Genomic DNA, 18,438 nt, shown 5'->3' on the forward strand with positions numbered 1-18,438 from the left:
ATGTTTGGATTATGAAGGAATATGGAAATAAAGAGTCTTGGATTAAATTGTTTACCGTGTCTTACATGCGAGATCCCTAGTAAATCTTATGTATTAACCAAGGCAGTCTATATTTTTGATGATGACCACCAAGTGCTGCTTGAGTCTATAGGGGATTGGGATGTGAAGTTGATTGTTTACAATTCTAGGAATAATACTTTTAATTTTACTAAGTTTCTTCAAAACAAGAGTTCTTTTAATATATGGAATCGTGACCCAGAAGTATGCATTGAGAGTTTAATATCACCTTGGTCTTAATGTTAAGATTTAAATGCGGGTTATGTCATTTGAGCATGAGATTCAGGTGCAATCTCTCTTTGTTAATGTCTATTTGTGTTAGTTATTGTGTACTTGTTCTGATTACTGATTACTTAATAGATTATTGTAAATTATTGGCCCATTGATTCTCCAACTAGAGAAATTGTAGTTATTTTCATTTATTTGTTTGTTAGAGACTTAGGAGTTTTTTCCTTTTCATTTTATTTTTTGTTAGACGATTTATGTTTTCAATTGAATCCCTTGTGCTTTAGAAACACCATGTGTTTTACACCTTATGTCTTGTTAACTGCTCTGAGCAAGAGAGCAATATTTTGAGACTTTTTAGGATCCAATACCCCGTCCTTCTGATTTTGAAGGGCAAGAACTGAACGTGAACTAGTACCCGTTGGTTTTGGATTTGGTGTGTTCACCACAAACAACATTTCTATCATTTCCTGATTCACCCTGCATCCAATTCATTTCAATCCAAACCACTTTTGATTCTAAAACACATTGCAATATAGTACTAAATAAACATCAGATTTATTAACTACTTATAACTAACATTCCCAAAATAGTTACGATAACAATCATCTATAATAATATGAAAATGGCATGGTGATAAAAGTTGGGTTGAATTGAAACTCATACTTAAAACAGTTAGGCCTGAAATGATCTCAAACCATTTCATGATCAGAACTAGCCCTCACTTTATCCCAATGAGAGGACTTTAAATATGATCAAATAATATACTACAAGTCTTGTTAATTTTGATTTTTGGCTGAAATATGAAGATCATTTGGATTACATTGTTATTGGTGATACTGATAATGTATCATATCAGTATCACCAAATCATGGTGAAGGTATGCAAGACCCTAATCAATTCCAAGTTCGATTCTATACTTAGTAGGTCGATCCAACTCTTGTGAAGTGAATCATATAAAGTACCATTTGGCATGTACTCATAAACAAACCAACAAGCTACAATCCAAAATTGAGAAGCAACAACAGAATAAGATAAACATGTTCTTGTGTTTTATACTTCCCAAGTGTCTCTACCTCTGCCCTCAACGCCTTGTCCGCAAATAATTTATCTTCTAGTGACGAGTCCTTCAAATTTAGACTCTGCAACCTCAAATTGTACATTGCCCTTCACCCTCCATAATATTCTTATCCATCAAGGACTCAACAATCTCTTTTTGATCAAAATTTATCATGTGAAAGCTCTTAACATAATACGAGAAAATTATGAAGAGAATGTGTACTCATGTTCGACAACATAATTGAAGAAACTATTATTCCAAAGGAACAGAAGAAAGATGAATTATGTTGGTCTCAGTCAGACTCAGGTCAATTATCCCTCAGGCAGGCCTATGCTCATCTTATTCCTCCAAGTTTCAATCATTTTTGGGCAAAGCTTGTATGGAACATCAGTAGTATTCCTCCTTCATGCATAATGATCTTCCCACTGATGACAACTTAATGCTCAGAGGTTGCCACATGCCATCAATTTGTAACTTGTGTCTCAAGGAAGTGGAAACAAGTCTGCACATTATGTTTGAATGCTATACTACGCTAGAAGAATATGGTGCTGGTTTTCAACTTTCAAGTATTATCAACATCACCTCAATTAACACCTCATAAGTTATGTGGAATGTAATGGAAAAGCAGTGGTCCCTTCCCCGCAATGCAAGGTCACAGTTCTGTCTGCTATAATTAACAATGTTCCCTTCAAATTCTGAAAGCTTCAATCCTCATGTTCTAATAATCTATGAATTGAAAAGGGAACATTGAAGCTTTCAGAATTTGAAGGCTGTAGAGCATAAGGATCAAAACATCTGACACTGAATGTGAACAATTGTTTGAGCTTATTTTTAATAGGCTTAGGTACCGTTTGGCCCGACTTTTTTTCAGCTTTTCTACGTTTTTAAGGAGAAGCTAGGCCAAACACAATATCAATAAAGTACCTTCGAAAAAGAGTACTTTTTTTAAAATGCATAAAATTGAATGGAATGAGCTTTAACCAAAAGTTGTTCAAAAAACTATTTCTCCCCAATTTATTTCACAAGCACCTCTCTTCAACTCCCGCCGGCAACCTTTTGTTTTATTTTTTCAATACGCTTTTTTCATCCATTTTATTTTTTTTAACCGGTCCATTTAATTTTTTAATGAGGTTCCATTTAAGTTTATTATCTATTTTTTTAAGGAATTTTATTATCTTTTTATCACTTATATATTAATTTCAATATTTTTTGATCATCACAACCACGCAAATATTTGTATTCACGCTGTCAATGAATGACACCGAATATTTTTATTCCCTTTCTTCAACCACGGAAATACACACACACATTAGTGTTTAGAGTAATACTTTATGTTCCTCTTTCTGTTTTTTTTTTTTTTTTGTTATGCTAATGCGTATAATTTTTGTTAGTGTTGTGTAATGCGTATAATTTTTTTTATAAAATTTTGATTTTAATTAAAAGTACAAGTGTAGTTGCCTAAAAAATTATACTTATATATAATTTACACATTTGTATTGTAACAAACTATGCGTATCTTTTTCTTATTAAAAAAACTAAACATATCTTTTTCAATGACACGAGCAATGTAACAAATATAATATTATATATATAAATTCTTATCTTTTTGACCAACATTAAAAATATGGTATTCTTATAACAAAATTTGTTATAGAGTATAATTGGAAAAGAAAAAACCAATTATTCTCATTATATATACACACATATACATATTATAGATATGATTGAGCGTGACGAAGAAAGCAATATAAATGAAGAAATCAGTTCATATAATCCAGGAAGAGTGCAAGATGGAGGCTACATGAATAAAGTTAGAAATCAAATAGAAGTTGCGTTGATGGAGAGTAGAAATATTTGAGTTTGTGATGATTTATGTCTTAAAAAAAAAATGATTATTGTTTTTAATTTTCCAAACTACTTTGATATTATTTATGTTATTATTTGAGCCTCCTTAAATTATTTATCCTATTCAAATATTTAACAAGTCGTTTATATGATGATACAAATTTGTATTCATGTTACACAAAATAAACGTCATTGAGTAAATTGAATACAAATTACCAATACTATATTTACTCAATGACGTTTATTTTGTGTAACATGAATACAAATTTGTATCATCATATAAACGACTTGTTAAATATTTGAATAGGATAAATAATTTAAGGAGGCTCAAATAATAACATAAATAATATCAAAGTAGTTTGGAAAATTAAAAACAATAATCATTTTTTTTTAAAGACATAAATCATCACAAACTCAAATATTTCTACTTTCCATCAACGCAACTTCTATTTGATTTCTAACTTTATTCATGTAGCCTCCATCTTGCACTCTTCCTGGATTATATGAACTGATTTCTTCATTTATATTGCTTTCTTCGTCACGCTCAATCATATCTATAATATGTATATGTGTGTATATATAATGAGAATAATTGGTTTTTTCTTTTCCAATTATACTCTATAACAAATTTTGTTATAAGAATACCATATTTTTAGTGTTGGTCAAAAAGATAAGAATTTATATATATAATATTATATTTGTTACATTGCTCGTGTCATTGAAAAAGATATGTTTAGTTTTTTTAATAAGAAAAAGATATGCATAGTTTGTTACAATACAAATGTGTAAATTATATATAAGTATAATTTTTTTAGGCAACTACACTTGTACTTTTAATTAAAATCAAAATTTTATAAAAATAATTATACGCATTACACAACACTAACAAAAATTATACGCATTAGCATAACAACAAAAAAAACAGAAAGAGGAACATAAAGTATTACTCTAAACACTAATGTGTGTGTGTATTTCCGTGGTTGAAGAAAGGGAATAAAAATATTCGGTGTCATTCATTGACAGCGTGAATACAAATATTTGCGTGGTTGTGATGATCAAAAGATATTGAAATTAATATATAAGTGATAAAAAGATAATAAAATTCCTTAAAAAAATAGATAATAAACTTAAATGGAACCTCATTAAAAAATTAAATGGACCGGTTAAAAAAAATAAAATAAAATAAAATGGATGAAAAAAGCGTATTGAAAAAATAAAACAAAGGTTGCCGGCGGGAGTTGAAGAGAGGTGCTTGTGAAATAAATTGGGGAGAAATAGTTTTTTGAAGTAGCATTCAACAACTTTTGGTTAAAGCTCATTCCATTCAATTTTATGCATTCTAAAAAAAGTACTCTTTTTCGAATGTACTTTATTGATATTGTGTTTGGCCTAACTTCTCCTTAAAAACGTAGAAAAGCTGAAAAAAAGCCGGGCCAAACGGTACCTTAGTCTATGCCCAATCTTCGAATCTGACATATAGCAAAATATAACCTCTCTTCTTTATTTTTTCTTCAAAAAAAAAAACTTTCTTTTTTATTTTATTTTTTTGACCAATAACCTTTATTTTTGTGTTTTCTTTGCGAAACCATTTTTTCATTCTTTGTGACTTTAGTTCAATTGATAGATACATTGCATTATATATGTACGAACTGAGGTTCGAACATCGAACTTATTCACCTTAAAGATGAATTTATAGTCACTAGATTAATTGACAAATAAAAAAGGTATCCTACTATGATATGCCAATCATATGTGAACAACTCATTGTAGAAATGATATTTGTACAACCCATTTGTGACAACTTTTAGATAATTTTCTCTCATACTCACATGATGTTTTTGCCCTCTCTCTTCCTTTTCTCTCTTCATTGTTTTTGACCAATTAGAATAGAGAAAAACAAGGTTGTCACCAAAGTTGTCATCAAATGGATGTACAAATATCATTGCTCTTGTTAAAATTTGTAGAACACATGTGTGTCATGTGCAATCCTTATAAAAGAAATGAACAAAATAATACTAAAACATAATAATATTATTGGAAGATTTTAAAAAATAATAATAATAAAGGGTTTAGGGACCAATATAAAAAATGTTGAAAGTGTAAGGACTAATACTAAAACTTTGCAATATTTTAATTTTGAAAATTGTCTTTTTGTGTGCCACGTGGTGTGTAATAATTGATCAACGTGGCACACCGCATTTTTCCTTTTTTTTTTAACATGGACTTAACAAAAGGACCAATTGCAAATTTTTTACGAAGTGCACGGACCAATATTAAACAAAAAAAAATGTAGGAACTAATATCAAAATATGGTCAAAAGGTAGGGACCAATGACATGTTTAAACACGTGTTTTTACTATGTTTGATAAAAACTTAATCTTTCTTAAATATTTAGTAAATATAACATACGTATGTGTATTGTTTCTTTGAACCTTTATAAGATTTAATCACACACGTATATGTATTGTTTCTTTGATTTTACAATAAAAAATCACCAGAACTGACTTTGTCGCTGTCTAACATAGTTTAATTGTAACACAGTTTAATAAAAACACGTGTTCAGTATTTGTCATGCAAAATTGTCTCCATAATATGGTTTAAATAGAAAAATAATAAAAAGTAGCATGTGTTTGCTTAGATATATCTCATTTTAACTATTGATTTTTATCAATAGTTGAGATGTCTTGTTATAGTGAGAACTTGGACCAAATCCGTAAGACATACATGCACTCGAGAGCATTGCTAAGCAAACTCTACTCAAACCTTAAAAAAGAATCTTAAAAAGAAAAATGAAAGAGAAAACCATCTATTGACAGTTCTAGCGTTATCCTTCCATTATTTGCAGAAATCAGAATTGAAGCGGATCCATAATTCCTAGCAAATAACCCACACATACTTCTTTTCTTAGTATCTCGGTGATCATAAAACCGTTGTATCTATCAGACAAAAAAATGCAATCTTTGCTGCTTTTTATTGTGATTTTACGCGTTTCGATCGAAAAATAAAAATAAATCGAAACTTATTTAGAATTCTACGAAACTTTACAGACCTTCTATATATATTCAATTTTTAGATCGACGTTTTGATGTTTTGATTTTTGAGTTATTGGCGCATTAAAAATTCGTATTTAATTCATCCGTTGTCGAAAAATTTTAATTTTTTGCGGGAAATGTTTTTTTTTTATGTTTTTAATATGTGTACAAAAAATAATGAAAAAATTCAACCTCTATATAACTTTTCCAGACGCGCAGTTGAAAAAATATTGCAATTTTACGCGTTTCAGTAAAATATTCAAAATAAATTGAGGATTACTCGAAATACTAAGAAAATTTGCAGATCCTTTATATGTATTTTTATAGAGGTGTCTGCAAAAAAAAAAAAAACAACTCAAAATTCAATTTTTAGGTTGATGTTTTGATGTTTTCTTGTCTTAAATTTTAGGCGCGTTAAAAATTCATATTTAATTCATCCCTTGTCGAAAAATTCAAATTTTTTGTGGGAGATGTTATTTTTTTGTTCTAAACATGAGTGCAAAAAAGCGTAAAAAAGTTCAACCTCTAGGACCCTTTTTCGGACTCGCATTTGAAAAAAATTGCGATTTTGCATGGTTCGGTCGAAATGATATGAAACTTAATAGACACCTCTATAAAAGTACATATAGATGATGTGCAAAGTTTCGTAACATTCCGAATAAGTGTCGATTTTTTTATTTTTTCAATTGCAATTTTGCGCGTTTCGGTCGGAAAAAAAAAAATCGAAACTTATTCGGAATGTTACAAAATTTTTCACATCATCTATATGTATTTTTATAGAGGTGTCTGTAAAGTTTCGTAGAATTCTGAATAACTTTCGATTTGTTTTGATTTTTCGATCGAAACGCGTAAAATCATAATATAAAGCAGCAAAGCCAAGGCAGTTAACTGCCTCTGGAGCCAGCGGCAGCCGGCGCATATACCAGAGGCAGTTAACTACCGCTGTAGGTAATTTAGTCATGTACTTGTGTAATAGGAAGTATTCAATGTAAAAAAAGCAATTTTCTTGATGCATAACAGAGGAAGTTAATTATAGTTGGTTCACAAGCTGTCAAATTGTTTATGCTCTAATAGTAGTATCAGGCTTGCTGCTCAAGTGCAAAATATTGTTCTTGAAAATGTGGTTGAATTACTAGAACAAAATGATTTTATGTTTTTATTTGTATGTCTCAAGATACTTCTGGTACAAGTTAAATTTTATCATTGGTATTAGGCTATATTTTAACAGGGGTTCATAATCTCTATCACATAAAAGGAGATCAATGCCTTTGACATCGTATCTTATCTCCTACTATCTATACAGAACTACAATACAGACTTTTTAAGGCTTTTGCGGAACATCAATAATGCATTTATCTTTCGTATTCTGCCCATTCTATAGGTAAGATTACAAAGCATTGTAAAATAAGCCATTTATACAAGTCAAAAACGAATTGGATTTGACTCCATATCACATCCCCCACTAGGGCTGGACAAGGACCCGCGGTCCGACCCAACCCGCAAAAAACCGGAGGAAACAACCCGATATGTGCGGGTTATAGCGGGTTAACGGGTCTACGGGTTATAAATACGGGTATTTAAGGGTTTAATTGGGCAGATGCGGGTAGATGAACTTCAACCACGGGTACCCGAACCCGCCCGTGAATACAAATAACTTATGGGAATTGATGATAATAATAACTGCTTTCATTTGTGGTACAAGTTTTTTAGCAATATAATAACACCTTTGTTTGACCAATTCAATACTATTTTATATCACATTTATTTTTATTTACTACTAGGATTTTACTTTGTAGTTATTTCCTTTTATGTTTTCCATTAAAACGTTACAGCAAAACATCATCTCTCTCACGGCTTCTTCACCACCACCATGCTCCATCAGTATCACTTACTTTTCTTCAAACATTAACACCATGCTCTGTCAGTCTCCCTTATTTTTCTTTTGACTACGTCCCTCCTCTTTTCTCTTCTGCATCTTCTTTTACTTCTCAAATCTCAGTTTTTATTTCAATTTTCATTTTCTTCTTGATGTTTTTGTTGGTTGATGAATGATATAGATCTGAGGTGAGGCTACTGTTTTTTCAAATTTCTATTATGAATCTTCTCAACCTGCGTGAACCCACCCGTAAACCCGCAACCCGAAAGACCCGAACCCGTGCAAACCGAAGAAGAAAAGCTAGCTTAAATGGGTCTGTACACACAAACCGCGGGTTGAGCTGGGTCGAGCTTTCAGACCCGAACCCGCCCGTTGTCCACCCCTATCCCCCACTACCTATAAAGGGATGCATATTAATCTTAAAACTTCTTTGCTACAACAACACTTATCTCCGTGAATTATCATATTAGGTAATATGTCTCATAAGTGATCATTAATTTTAATGTGTGTAGAGAAAAACAAGACAAGTTCAAGGATTTTCCATATTCACCTAATGCCTGCCTCAATGTTAATATATCTCAACAATGCCTAATTCATTGAAGTTAAAAGAGAACAAACGTTTGCACAAATATTACATACTAATTTTCATTCAAAAGCCAATGCCTTTATAAAATGCAGTAATGCACAAATCCCCAACTTAAACTCATCCTGAACTGACCCATTGTTGTCAAGGTACAATAATGGCATTTCAGATATAACCACAGCCATGAGTCACGAGTCAGGACTCCTCTAATCTCAAACTCTCAAAATTAATAGCAAACCACAAATTAGAGCTCAAAGTGCAGACAGAAGCCACCACATGTATGTCATGATAAAAATGTACTATGCAGTAACAAAGACCAGCACAGATCCCAAGCAGACTCATTTGACACCACATGGGTACCCGAATCAGCCTGTAGGCTGTACCACTACCATCCAGCAGTGAAACAGGACAACTCATGTCTGATACCCTTTTGCCAAAGTACAATTCAAGAGTTCAGAAAATGGCAAAGCTAGCCTGTAACTGAATGGTTAACAGCATCGCTCAACAACAAATGTGTCTTGTTTAGAGTCAAAGTTCTTGACTCTTTTTTTTTCAAAGGCAAAAAGGAATTTTATTTATGTACTTAATAAGAACAAGACATCCTATTTGGTAAGGAGTTACAACCATATGAACCATTTTGTAAATCCCCCAAGCATTTCCTTTAACAAAATAAAATACCATGGCAATCAAAACTCGAAGTTCTTAAATAAGTACTCGATCAACAACGGCCTTCCTATTGGATGATCAGAAAAACTCACATAACCCACTATATTCTTTTCTAAGGTGTAAGTAAAAGGATGAACGCAGATTTTCTAATAATGGACTGTAGCCGAAAAAGTAGAAAATTATAAGTTGTTTCTTTTTGTTAGAATTTACTAATTTTTCCATAATTTTATCAATCTTATCCTTGCAAAAAAAAAAAATCAAGGAACAGCTAAAATCAGAATTAGAAATGGACACTAAAACAAAAGGCCTTAATGTAGGATAGTCGGATACTCGGAAACACTAGCAAGAAAATAAAATAACACTCCATATATATTCTTCTCTGAGGTGCAAGTAAAAGGTGAAACACATAAATTTTTCTTTCTTAAGATGATGGAGTGTAGCAGAAAAAGAAAAAGGTACAAATCCAAATTTAATTTTCTTTTTTGTTAAAATTTACTCCAAACATAAAATGCATTTTTCATAATACTATCAACCTTCTTGGAAAGAAGAACAGCTAAAACCAAAACTAGAAATGGACAACAAGTTTCATTTTTGATTTGCCAGTTTTATAATCTAACTGATAGGTTTCCTTCATTCTTTAGCAATATACGCATCAACTCACTAACAGATGCCAAGTTCAATTAATGAAAAATGTAAAGCTTGTTATGAAAGAGCAATGTTATTTGAACAACCATTTCTTCTGACAACCTTTTGGACAACTAAATTATACAAAGAAATTTAGATAGTGGCACAAAAATCAAAGCAATAGAGAGAGAGTAAAATGATAATGTGAGTATGAGAGAGAAAGTTGTCAAAAAATTGTCAAAAAATGGTTGTTCAAATATCATTTCTCGCTATGAAAAGGCTATGAAGCACATGCCCCAATGTCAGATATATATCATGTACAACACCGCCATGACACCAACACATATGTTTACATCAAATTATGTCATTTTCTCAAATCATTATATGTGTCGACGCATCCGAGTTTGAGTTTGTGCTTTATAGAACTACTAAGTTCATAAGAGTGTGATCATTAATGATAACAAAGCTAATGATTGCTTTGTCATAATCTGAATAAACCTAAAAATAACATTGTTAAGTAAGGAATTAGCCATTACACTCAGCAGCAGAATAGACCAATTCTTCAGTCAATGATCAATAACATATAAAAGTCAAGATTCACAAAGCATATAAACTAATATAACACGTGAAAATTATATACAATCATAAACTAATCATCAATACTCGATTTCGTATTAAAATCAAAACCCATAGTCATAAACCACTAAAAACATTAATCACCAAATCCAATTTTCAAATCTAGCTAGGGTTTCAAAAAGGGGAAAAAAAAACCCTAAAACAAATTAAGCTAAACCCTTAAACAATTCAATTCAATTCAAGTCCACACCTGACAATCTCTATATCCGCCAATCAATTCACCAGAAGTCGAATTTGACGAAATCCCAAGATCAATTTTCCTGCACAAAACCTTCAAAATCCTCGTCCTAAACCTCCAAGAACCCGAACGAAACGAAGATTCAGCCACAATCTGCACATCAAACGGAACAGAACCTTTTGATCTATCACCATTAAGAGCGTCAACCACACGCGAATCAAGATAAGCGTTAACAGCAGAAAAAGTAGCATTAAGATTCGCTTCAGATTTCGTGTCCATTTTAAACGGAGCAAGATTGGATTCAGCGATGTAGTTAGAGTGATAGAAGATTGAAGAACGGAGAGCGTTATAGTTAACGGAGAGTTTGTTATTACCGTTGCGGACGTTAAAGGTGAGACGCCACGTGCCGGTGAGGGATTGGGAGGAGGTGTTGAAGGAGGAGAGGGAGAGAGTGGTGAGAGTGAAGGTTGGGAGGGAAGGACGAAGGACGAGCCAGGTGATGACGAGGATTACGCCGAAGATAACGGCGAGGCAGATCATAGTGGCGAAGAAAGCGCGGAAGAAGGAGCGGGAAGCGTATGAGCGAGGTGGGGGTGGGTTGTAGTATTGAGGGGGTGCAGCGTAGGGGTATTGAGGTGCGGCGCCGTTGTGGTTGTTGTAGGGTGGTGGGGCTGGGTAGCCGGTGGCAGGTTGCTGCATAGTGTTGTTATTAGTGAAGTGTGTGGGTGAAAGAAAAAGTTGAGAATAATGAAGAGAAGAGAAGAAGACTGTGACGTTTTATTAGGTCATTTTTGTTCAAATATAGAATGTTGTGGGGAGTTAAGGAATTTTTAATTTTTACAACAATAAAGGAATACGAGTTATTACAAACGCGTCAAATTACTTGCTAACGAAGGCTAACGGTAATTGAGCAAACAATTTGAATAAGAATCAAGTAGTTTCCACGAAGAACAAATTATTCAGCAAAATCTAAATGGATTTTTAAAAAGAATAATTACCATAAGATTTTACTTAAGAACTAGATTAATATAAAAAAGGTTGTCCATAATTTGAAATTCCGATGGAATGTAACTAAAGTTTGGTGAAAAATAATTGTTTTATCTAAAAATTGAATTCAGATTGTCTTAAACAATTGATTTTATAGTGAAGTTTATTAATTATTTGATCTCATATTTTTTATTATCTTGACTCCGATTTTGTTATTTTCCATTTGAAATAAACACGAACAATTTATTTATTTATTTATTTTAGACGAAGACTCAACTTGGTCATTCTCAAACTTCTCCTTATTTAATTTAGTTTTCGATAAAATAAAATACTTATAACATTTTTATATTGGAATAAATTAGTTGATCTATATAATGAATGGATCAAGAACTAATTTGTAATTTGTATAAAAATGTTAAAGACAAATTTAAATTTTATTTTTGTCAGAGATTTAATTGGGTCACGAGAAAGTTTTAAAGGATGAAAAATGAATCATTACTCTTTATTTTAAATGGTGATTGTCGAGTTGGAGTTTTTAATTCATGCAACAAGAAAGGAATTGTTGTTTATTTTTTTTCAAAAGGAAGGAATTGAAGTTATTATAAACACGTTTATTTTACTTTTTGAAGAAATAAACTCGTTTACATTATTAATATAAGGCTTAATTGCACTTTTGGACCCTTATCTTTTCAAAAGTTGCGGTTATGGCCCCCTAACTAATTTAAATATAAAACAAGCCCCTATCTTTTGATTCTTTGACAGTTTTGGACCCTCAGTCCATTAGTGAGGTGCCACATGTATTATTTAAGGGGCCACGTGGCACCTCACTAATGGACAGAGGGTCCAAAACTGCCAAAGAATCAAAACATATAAGGCTGTTTTGTATTTAAATTAGTTATGGAGCCATAACCGCAACTTTTGAAAAGATAAGGGTCCAAAAGTGCAATTAAGCCTTAATATAAATAAAGGTAAAGAGATTGTGTCTTGGTTCAAGCCATAGAAGATTTTAAGACTTAAATAGCATTGTTTGTCTCTTAACACTCCAAAGTCCACTTGAATTTTATTAACCTTTAACCTTTGAAGTTTATCTGAAAGGTAAATAAAGTCTAATCAAGAATTAGACCACCTATATATCGAAACTTAGTAATCGCGTGAGCTCAATTGGAGTTATAAAATTTTGGCATGTTGCATAGGAATTAAACGCGTACAATTTATTTTAGGTGAGGACAAAGTTGATCATAATTGTAGAGCTGTAATCTAGGATTAAACGACTAGGAAGACTCGGTTGAAATTGGATTTATTTTGGCCTGCAGCAAAAAACATATAGCTTTCGAACTTTGGCATATGTTGTTTGTTCGTTTTTGAAGAGTTGAAGTGGTATTTATTCCCACAACATAGAGAGAACACAAGTTCACAACCAATGCAAAAAGAACCTATTTTAGACATTAATTATTTTAGTATAATTAAAGATTTTCGCAAGACAACCAATGCAATATTGATTTAGACAACTTTTTTTTCTCTTTTTGAAGAAGTAGACAACCTTATTAATGAGATCATATTACGGTTGTGATCGATAATGATCATATTTAGACATTACTAATTAATGATTTTCTTACTCAATTTTGACGTTTGTTTCAAATTATATTTCCAGATTTTTGAAAATAAAATCATAAAAATATACATGTGCATGTATAATTATCTATTATAATCTCTATTTTTAAGTTTACTTGGAATAATATAATGTTAACCAACATCAATTTTCTAAATATAGAATAAAATTTACAATATATATATTCCAACGAATGTTATTCCTAAAAATAAATTTAGTAAACTTAAAACAAACTCACTCTTATATTTTCAAAATGTATAATACTTTTGAGGTTATTATTCTTTTGCACACCTTATGCTAGGAATGCCTTTGGTGTGTTAATATATTTCATTTTAGTTTCTTAAAAAAAAAAACACACCCTTATATTTTAAATGTAACGAGAAAGATCTTTGGTTTGCGCACAAAACAATGTGTGATCTGAAGAGAGAAAAAGGGACAAACAATCAAACACTGCACTAGCCAGAATAATTTACCCGAAAATATAAGGTTGAATGTAGTGCAATTATTTTTAGAGGGATTCTTGGTTTTTTTTTTTATTAAGATTCTTGGTTTTTTTTAAGAGTGTTTGACATAATATGAAATGCTAGTAACACATATTTTAAAACATATTTTTTAAGGGTCCCTCTAATATGGACCTCTTTTTTAAAGGTCCAAACATGGACCTCTCCAACTTAACCTGCCATAGCCTGTTACAATTTTTTTTAATTTTTTTCACTATACTCTTTTTATCTGCTTCTTCTCCACGTGCTATATCATCTTCACGTAATCCTTCCAAGTAGCTTTCTTGATTGTGATAAACCTGTTTCTACGTTTAATTAACTATTAATTAATTAATAATATGCAACATATTATATATTATTCAGTTTCTTTGCTCTCCCAAAAAACTGAAGTAAAAAACAAAACAAAAGAAATGCAGTTTCTCCACCGTCTTCCATTCTTCGGTCATCGGTGGGTTTATTTACCGTCAAAATTAATTCATTTTTTCACAATTTTTAACTGTTAAATGCTCATTTGTTTTATTTTTACCGAAAACTTGGTAAATCAGATCTAATTAAAACTTACAAGTTCTTAAATCAAACATGTTGGAAACAATAAACTGTCAATACCTTTTTTTGAAGAAATCAGATCTAATTTGAAGAGACTGTTCATACCCATTTGTTGTACTACACTATTCCTTACCATGTAGCACTATTTCCATTGCATTCCTTAATTCACTTTAACTTGCAAATTAAAAATGTGTGCGTGTTGGGGAATTACAAAGGGATGGTGACCATGGAAATGGATGGAAATGGAGGCACAGTAAAGGGCATTCTCTTGTAACAAGCAAAGAAAAAGGGTAGCATTTTTCTATTTTAATTTTATTATTTGATCAACCGGTTGCATTACCTAGTACAGCAAGTTGAACTAAAAGGTCCATGGTTGGACCTATTTTTGAAAGGTGCATATTAGGGCTCCCCATTTTTTAACACACTTTTTTTTTTGTTAAAATTCACATGGATCCTATAAAATTATATGAGTCTCATATGAATTTTAACCAATCAAAAAAATTGTGTGTAAAAATATGTGTAACATTTCTCGGACACAATTATTACTACGAAAATGGTGTTTTAAAAATAATATATAAATAAATTTAGTAAGTGTTGGTGTGAGATTGATCGAGAGAGAAATATTTATTTAAGTATAACCTCAAATGAAAAATGTTTGGGTAAACACACATAAATAAATAAATTAAAGAGAAAATGATTAGATGATAGGACTAAATTATTTTAGTTTTAATTTTTTTTATTTGTATGTGCGTCCAAACATTTTTTCAGTTTTTTTTTTTTTTTAAGAAGCTAAAATGGAATTTATTAAAATCAAAGTGAATCCTAACCAGCACAAGGAATGCTAGACTAGGAGTCGTAAAGTAACATACAAAGAAAACAAAAGTTGTACCAAAACCATCCCCCAAACATACATAAAAAAAACCCTCAACCAACGTCACAAGCTATACCACCCTCAAACAGCAACGTCAAGAACCAACACAACAACCAAACAACCTTTGAAAAACAACCGGTAACTATAACGATTGAAACAACAACAACCACCACGAATCCACCTTTGCAACAACAACAACAACAACAATCAGTGCAACAACAAAATCCACCTTCACAACAGCACCACCATCGATCCACGTCGACAAACCACCAGATAACAGAGTAGCCAAACCGGGTGAGAAGGTTATGATCGAACCCAACAGTTGAAGACCCACCGGCCCTTCCTCACACCACCAAAAATGTGGCCTACATCACCACCTCACACCACCATCACCTCCTCCACATAGATCTGGATCAGAAGGAAACAATCACCACACAAAAACACCAGACAGCATGTGTTTTTCCAACAACCGCAAACTCAACACCCACAAGGAAGACAATCACAAAACCCCCAACACAACACAACCCACAAGCTCCTCATCATCATCATCGCCCCACCCCCGAACTCCCCACCCACAAGAAAGAGACAGTAAACTTCGCCTCCCAACTCAACACCAACCACCACTTGTGATACCCATCACAAACAACCACCAAAATAACCATCAACTCAATAATCCATGACCTTAGATCTGAGATCACCAAACACAGACTACATCACCACCACTTGGACATCATCCAAAACAGCAACACCACTCCCTGCATCACCTCCATTCGAAACTTCACAAAAAACAGTAGCACACTAACAACACTACCACTCTAACATCACCAACCGAAACATCTCCCTTGGTTGCCAATTCATAAAACAACGCAGATCCAGATCCGGATATGGTTCATATCCGAGTTCGCATCCACCACCACTACAACCACCCACAAAAACCTCCCCGAAAGTCACCACGAATAGCAAACCATCACCCAAAAAAAAAAAACAACCACCAGGAACAAACTATGAAAATCCATCACGGTTTATGTTGCTAAAACCTTCCAAAGTTACCAGTGATGTAACACCCCGTTACCCCAAAAACAATTAAATAGCAATATACATCAGAGTAATTCCACAACGGGCATGCTACATGTCATTTCAAAAGTTCTTAAATAGAAAATAAAACTATTTAATCAATTCAACTTATTATATATGAAAACATAGCAACGAAATAGTTTTCAAAATCCATAACCTCATGAACATCCAACAATAGTCTATGGCATTAAAGGCCTTAACATAATTCAACATCATAGTTCAAAGACAACAAAAGGGCTCCACACCACAAGTTCCAAAATTTGATACATGGAAAGGAAAGCAACAATAATAAAAATGATAAATCCCATCCCACGTATCAGAGCCCTAGACACGACTTTGAGCCACCACCTACTACTCAGGATCACCTGCAAGTTACCCATAGGAAGGGCAACATTTTCAAGCAGAAGGGGTGAGATTCACAACAATAATTATAGATATTAAAATCATCAATTGAATCTAACACCCTAATCAACAATACTTTATCTTGTAAACATATATATGTATAAGTCACAAGCAACAACAACATCAACAATACACCATGATCACAATGAATATATATATAAATGCATATTCAACACCAACATCATCCATCAGATAATAACTGAAATCAACAACCAAGACTCATGCAAATGACATGACCACTGCTAAGACACCATCTTAGACTTCTTAATGAAATGCAATATGCATGTGGTACCAAACAGGACCGAAGCCCTCACCGCTTTTGAATGGTTAAAGCATTCATCAGGACTGAAGCCCTCACCGCTGTTGAGCAACTAGTACTCCAGGACCGAAGCCCTCACCGCTGTTTTATGCATATGCAATGGACCTACTTGTGTATATCTACATACAACTGACCATGCAATGCAACTCCATGTGACTCCACTTAAACAACATGTATGATTCAATAATTAACATACATTTAAATCATCATCAGTATTCATCAATCCAATCAACCAAAATAATGTATGATTATATACAACCATGCTCAAATACAACAACACCGACCACTACTAATCATGCAAGCAAGTCAACACTCAGAAACTGTGCAACTCGCCTCGCGAGCACATCTGCTCGCCATGGCGAGTTCACAAAACACTAGCTCGCCATGGCGAGTTCAAGGCGAACTCGAGGCGAGTGGAAATCAGATGCTCTCGGGAAAAATGCCATTTTCTCACTCAAATCCAAATTCTAAGTTCCCTATTCATCTTTTTAACCTAAAACTTTCACCATTCATCATTAATATCATCTAGGTACCATAAACCATCCCCAAAACATCTTATAACAACTTTTCAAAAATCAAGTTTTATTCAGGCTTGCTCGCCATGGCGAGTTGGACTGCTCGCGAGGTGAGTGATGATGTTGTTCACTCGCGAGGCGAGACATGAATGCTCGCGAGGCGAGCGATGAACATCAGTACGGGCAGAAAACTGGTTTTTCCCAAAAATCTCATTTTTCTTCCAATCACTCCCCAAATCAGTTTACAGATACATAATTAAGTGTTCTATGCAACCAGGAACTAATTCTAACATCAAAATCATGTTTACAACTTCAAAATCCTCATTCTATCATAAAACCCCAAATTCCCAATTCCTCACCAAAACCTGTTAAATACAAAATCAGGATTTAATAACTACATTCTTGAAGTAAACCTCACACTTACCTTAATTCAGAATGAAAAATGCACAGCAATTGAATTCTCTGGGTTCTACTTGCTCTTCTCTCCCTTTCTCCCAACTTGACAGTTTTCACGTACAAAGCTTCTAACTTCTCTTTTCCTAACTTCCCATTACTTAACTCCCTATATTTTCACTTAACTCCCCATTAACTTTAATAAATATTAAATAACTCCCCAAACTCCAAAATAATTATTATTTCATACTTATTCTAATTATTATTAAATAAACCATATGATAAAATAATACACCACATAAATCACCCAAAAACACACATATATATAAATATATGCATATACTCCACATAAATCACCAACCTCATATATAAATATAAATATATATATATATATATATATATATATATATATATATATACACTCCACATAATAAAATAAT

The 18,438-nt window shown here is 32.6% G+C and overlaps 1 protein-coding gene across 1 annotated transcript; it reads right to left on the reverse strand.

Moving 5' to 3' along the window:
• Positions 1 to 10,461: 10,461 nt before the first annotated feature.
• On the reverse strand, positions 10,462 to 11,584 carry LOC25487546 (uncharacterized protein At1g08160). Its single transcript, XM_013609500.3, has one exon. The coding sequence runs from the start codon at positions 11,479 to 11,481 to the stop codon at positions 10,783 to 10,785; it is 699 nt and encodes a 232-aa protein (XP_013464954.1). The 5' UTR covers positions 11,482 to 11,584; the 3' UTR covers positions 10,462 to 10,782.
• Between the last annotated feature and the right edge of the window lie 6,854 nt (positions 11,585 to 18,438).

Source organism: Medicago truncatula, chromosome 2 (genome assembly GCF_003473485.1).
Source record: "Medicago truncatula cultivar Jemalong A17 chromosome 2, MtrunA17r5.0-ANR, whole genome shotgun sequence".
NCBI classification, from domain to species: Eukaryota; Viridiplantae; Streptophyta; class Magnoliopsida; order Fabales; family Fabaceae; genus Medicago; species Medicago truncatula.

Excerpts from the sequence above, each read along its gene's own strand:
- LOC25487546 (XM_013609500.3), bottom strand. The coding sequence starts at position 11,481 with ATGCAGCAACCTGCCACCGGCTACCCAGCCCCACCACCCTACAACAAC.